General features: G+C 37.4%; 1 protein-coding gene across 1 annotated transcript in view; it reads left to right on the forward strand.

The window, feature by feature from the left end:
* The window catches only part of LOC307016163 (calpain-15-like), a 38,805-nt gene extending 33,012 nt beyond the window's left edge, over positions 1-5,793 (forward strand). Inside the window, 4 exon segments of the mRNA XM_079645196.1 lie at positions 3-17; positions 249-382; positions 1,072-1,250; positions 3,758-5,793. Coding sequence (XP_079501322.1) covers positions 3-17; positions 249-382; positions 1,072-1,250; positions 3,758-3,935 — 506 coding nt within the window. The 3' untranslated portion in view covers positions 3,936-5,793.
* The last annotated feature ends 314 nt before the right edge of the window (positions 5,794-6,107 follow it).

Consider the following 6,107-nt stretch of genomic DNA (forward strand, 5'->3'; position numbering starts at 1 on the left):
AGAGGGGAACAGTAAAGGTGCAACATCAGGAGATTTTCTTTTCAAGAAAATGGCAGATTTTCAACTGTTATATTTCTCAGTTAAAACAGACTAGCAGGCTACCTGAATGTCCCTAATATATAAATAATGTGGAAGAGGAACTTGCGTTAAAAAGACAGAGTCTAGGCCACCAAAGCCAGTTTAAATGTCAATTAGAATGATGGTTTTGCAGCACATTATTTAAATGTATTAATGCTGTGTGTTCCCAGCCTCTGAGGAGCCGGGATACATGCTGGCGGTCTACAGCTCCAGGCTGGTGATGGTGGAGCAGGTGACGGCCTCCAGCAACACCATCGCCGACGCCATCATCCAGCTAACCGAAACTAAAGGAGAGAGACACGAGGTCAGTTTGTCAACTCAGATTTATTGTACATACCTAACACACACAATAAACTGCTTTCCAATGGTGGAAAATGCATTGCACTATTGTTACTTTACAGAAAGGATAAGGTGATTAACCGATTTACAACAACAGTTTACTTTGCCATCTGGAGGTCATTTTGTAATGCTTATTGATTAACTGATAGTACAATTGTACAACAAAGTAAAACACTACTTCTAGTACAAGAGAATGTTGACAAATCAAATATTTTTGAACCTAACAATGATTATTATTATTATTAAAAACAATTTCAAGGTATTTCTTACATTGCTTTCCATTGAAAACCGATTTTGTTAAGAAGATTCTCCTGAAACGGAAAAGTTGACTTTTTAGAGATACATGGTCCTCACAGGAAAAGATACAAACATATTGTGATTTGATAGAATATGATGCATTGCTGCAGATGAAACTGGCCTGCAGAATGTAAAGGAGTTAACAAATCTCCAGCAGCAGTAATGTTACTCCAGGAACATGATGTATTTAAACAATGAAGGAACAGTAAACTGCACAATGAATACTTTTACTTTAAGAACTTTAAGTACATTTTACTTCATTGTCAATAGTAAGGGTTCGAATGCACAGGAGTTTTTCTGTGAGTATTTGTTATAAGGTGAGCTTCATGTACTTTTACCAAATACTTTCTCCCCCAGGGTCGAGAGGGGATGACCTGTTACTACCTGACCCACGGGTGGGCGGGGCTTATCGTCATGGTGGAGAACAGACACCCGAGACATCACCTCCACGTGTCATGTGACTGCAGCGACAGCTTCAACGTGGTGTCGACGCGCAGCAGCCTTAAAACCATCGACAGCATCCCGCCTCTGCACAGGTTACAAACTACATCTATTGTCAAACTGACAGGACAGATGACAGGATAAAACATCTCCAAAACATTTGCTCTAATGCTAGGTCAGACAAAACATTGATTCAAGAAAAAGAGCCTTCCTGTTAATATTGTGATGTTTAATCGCATCATTACTCATAAATCTTAATCGAAACTTTAAAAGAGTTTCTCCATCCCCCCTGCCAAACAAATTAAATCTCATTCAATTGAGTTACAAATTATTTTACGAATAAAATAAATGTATATACAGTGGGGCAAAAAAGTATTTAGTTAGCCACCAATTGTGCAAGTTTCCTGTGCAAGGCCTATAACTTTCATCCTAGGTATACCTCAACTATGAGAGACAAAAGGAGAAAAAAAAATCCAGAAAATCACATATTCTGATTTTTAAAGAATTTATTTGCGAATTATGGTGGAAAATACGTATTTGGTCACCTACAAACAAACAAGATTTCTGGCTCTCACAGAACTGTAACTTCTTCTTTAAGAGCCTCCTCTGTCCTCCACTTGTTAACTGTATTAATGGCACCTGTTTGAACTCGTTATCAGTATTAAAGACACCTGTCCACAACCTCAAACAGTCACACTCCAAACTCCACTATGGCCAAGACCAAAGAGCTGTCAAAGGACACCAGAAACAAAATTGTAGACCTGCACCAGGCTGGGAAGACTGAATCTGCAATAGGTAAGCAGCTTGGTGTGAAGAAATCAACTGTGGGAGCAATTATTAGAAAATGGAAGACATACAAGACCACTGATAATCTCCCTCGATCTGGGGCTCCACGCACGATCTCACCCCGTGGGGTCAAAATGATCACAAGAACGGTGAGCAAAAATCCCAGAACCACACGGGGGGACCTAGTCAATGACCTGCAGAGAGCTGGGACCAAAGTAACAAAGGCTACCATCAGTAACACACTACGCCGCCAGGGACTCAAATCCTGCAGTGCCAGACGTGTCCCCCTGCTTAAGCCAGTACATGTCCAGGCCCGTCTGAAGTTTGCTAGAGAGCATTTAGATGATCCAGAAGACGATTGGGAGAATGTCATATGGTCAGAAGAAACAACTAGACGTGTTTGGAGGAGAAAGAATGCTGAGTTGCATCCAAAGAACACCATACCTACTGTGAAACATGGGGGTGGAAACATCATGCTTTGGGGCTGTTTTTCTGAAAAGGGACTAGGACGACTGATCCGTGTAAAGGAAAGAATGAATGGGGCCATGTATCTTGAGATTTTGAGTGACAACCTCCTTCCATCAGCAAGGGCATTGAAGATGAAACGTGGCTGGGTCTTTCAGCATGACAATGATCCCAAACACACCGCCCGGGCAACGAAGGAGTGGCTTCGTAAGAAGCATTTCAAGGTCCTGGAGTGGCCTAGCCAGTCTCCAGATCTCAACCCCATAGAAAATCTTTGGAGGGTGTTGAAAGTCCGTGTTGCCCAGCGACAGCCCCAAAACATCACTGCTCTAGAGGAGATCTGCATGGAGGAATGGGCCAAAATACCAGCAACAGTGTGTGAAAACCTTGTGAAGACTTACAGAAAACGTTTGACGGCTGTCATTGCCAACAAAGGGTATATAACAAAGTATTGAGATGAACTTTTGTTATTGACCAAATACTTATTTTCCACCATAATTTGCAAATAAATTCTTTAAAAATCAGACAATGTGATTTTCTTGATTTTTTTTTTTTCTCATTTTTTCTCTCATACTTGAGGTTTACCTTGGATGAAAATTACAGGCCTCTCTCATCTTTTTAAGTGGGAAAACTTGCACAACTGGTGGCTGACTAAATACTTTTTTGCCCCACTGTATATATACTTTATTTACGATTCCCTGGACCAAACCTTGTCGTACTTATACTACTTATGGTATTATTATACCATTAATCAAATATATAACTACTGTGATTGTTATGTATCATTATTAAATATTAATATTATTTAACGAAAGCTGTAGGCAAAGATGTTGAAAAGTAATTGAGTATATATACTATTTAGTTCCTCCGCTGTCTACATGTAATTTAAATAGATTCCCCAGCCAGTTCAACTTGTATAACCTCCAGCAATTAGCGCTGGGAAATATATCCATATGATTTAGTGATATTGTGACATAAGGCTAAATACGGTCGTAGATTTTCAATATTTTTTTATTGTGTGTTGTCTTTTTTTGGTTTTTAAGGCTGCGTTAAAGTAAAGTCATGTGAAGAAAAAAGTTACCGAACCTTCTGTTATCATTTTTTTATGTATTTAATTTAAATCAAATCTATAAATATATCTACAACAACCGTTATTTATTAGTGTTAAACATTATTGTTATTTCTATTAATTATAAAATGATTATTGTTTCAGGAAAAGATGTAAATAGTTCCTCAGTTTAGATGAACTTGTATTGAGCTACATGAATGTGCTCACATTGAACTTGTGATAAATACTGTATAAGATGTATGAACATGTATTCCTGTGCATGTGAAGGTGTTCCTCTCTCAGGCAGGTGCTGGTGGTTTTGTCTCAGCTGGAGGGAAACGCTGGTTTCTCCATCACTCACAGGCTGGCTCACCGTAAGGCCGTGCAGGCTTCTCTGGGGAACTGGAGTCCCTCGAAGGCAACACACAGCCCGGCTCTGAGCCCGGAGACAGCAGGTCTGCATCAGCCCCGCCCCCTCTGACCCACCGCACCAGGATCCAGATAAAAAATCTGCTTCACACACTACACAAGGGATTTAACAGGGAAGCAGCTGCTTTAAAGGAACAGACCAACATATAAGAAGTAGCTTTGGATCATTTCAGGTCAAACATTGACTAAATGTAGTACAGAGCCATGGGAGGTGATATATATTCAGTGAAATACATTCTGAATTATGATTACAGTGAAACATTTACAAGAGACATTCACAAGATGAAAAAATATTCTCCAAAATCAAAATGGTAAAATGATGGTAAAAGAATCAGAAATTTCACTGCAAAACCCCTCAAATATTCTCAGAGAATACATGTGTACATTAATGGAACACATTTACGAGAATTTCTTTTTCAATATCCCCAAAGACACATTTTTAATCTATGGGAAAGGATAATTATCTGAGATTTAAATTATAAATAAAATGCTCAACATCTTGGCAATACTGAAAAAAACTAAAAAACTAACTAAGAAAGTCACCAGCCAACAATCCCGGTTTGAAAATCCCAACTAATAAATAATTACACTGTCATTTCGCACTAAAATAAGACCATTTATATCACCAGAATAAATGTGTTTCTTGCACTAGGAGAAATGTTTTTGTTGCACTAAAATAAATAATAAGGCTGTTTTTTCCCCATAAATATTACCCCCTCCCCCGGTTCGAAGGTTATTTGTTTTTAACCTTGGATGACCCAAATACACCATATTAAATTTCTCTTAAATGTTGGACTTGTTTACAAGGAGTTATCACATTTAGTGAGCTGAGTTCTGTTTCAGCTCCCACGTTTTGGAGTCAGAGCTCCCCTGAGACAGAAATAATCTTTTTTTTGTATTATTAAACCTTAATGGGGAGAACAAAACAGTTATGCAGCTTTTTATGTTAGGTTACACATTAGATGATAACATGTTATCATTAGAGCACGTCATACAAGAGATGCAGCTCAAAGTGCTTCACTAAAAAGAAATGCAACACACTTTTACCAACACAGAATCAAATTAAACATAAAGACATTCTCAAATATACAAGTGATATTAAAATCATTTGAGATTTTATAAAGAAAATATTGAGGATTGCATTATATATAGGCCAAACATTTTGTCTGAAAGGTTTCAACTCGTGTTAAAAAGTACCACTGCCATCACTTTTCATAGGGACTATTTCTTTGGTTAAAAGTAGTCCCCATTAAAACTGTTTACACTGGATTGTGTGGATTATCAAAGCGCGTAACATTTGATTGCTCCACTTCGGTTACTCCCTTATCTCCCTAATCAATTCAGACGTCAATTAATTTAGTGATTTGGTTGACAAATTGATTATTTATTTCTGTCCTCAGAGCAGCTCTGCGTCCAAAAACAGTAGTTGCACATTCCTCCACAGAGACATGTAGAAACACATGACGCACTTTATATTTCACACATTTCAGATCACAGGCTGGTCTTCAGGTCCACACTGTCTTAATTGCACTGGTGATAGATGAGTAGGAGTTAGTTAGTTAGTTGTGTTGGAACTGGCTGCCAAGAATATTCACAGTAATAACAAACATGGTGTTTATTCTCCTTAGTGTCTCTCAGTCATTATACTCGTAGGACGTCCTTTAATGAAGGATGTTTGAATACATTTTTAAAGTAGAGACAGTCTTTGTGTGAAAGCATTAGCACTTTACAAACTTGAAAACTGCTGAAATGCTGAATTGTCCTGTTTTACTTTAAAATTCGCAAGGAAGAAAAATATTTGTGCCGATAAAATCCAAAACATCATTATTGTGAGAGAATTTAAAATATAAACTATGCAAATGTTTGAAAGCTGTTGTGGTGCTCAGTTAAATTAAACATGTATATCTCTTTATCGTTGGGTTATCTGTTATATTTCTACATGTATTTTGCTATTTTGTTAATTTATTCTGAACTTTTTAATTTATGTTGGCCCAGTTCAAGAATTTTGGTTGGGAAAAAAGATCCTGCTACTATAGTGACTCATAAAATCCATTAATTCATGTTCCATAATGAAAAACGTTCAATTCATGTTTACATAGGAAGTTATTATAACATTTTTTAGATACCGTGTCATCATTTTTGCAATAATGTCCTTTTGTTGAGATAAAAAATCATTATCTTGCAGTACAAAGTGGTTACTATTTTTATATTATGTCCTTAAACT

This window comes from Notothenia rossii, assembly GCF_949606895.1.
Source record: "Notothenia rossii genome assembly, chromosome: 8".
Taxonomy (NCBI): domain Eukaryota; kingdom Metazoa; phylum Chordata; class Actinopteri; order Perciformes; family Nototheniidae; genus Notothenia; species Notothenia rossii.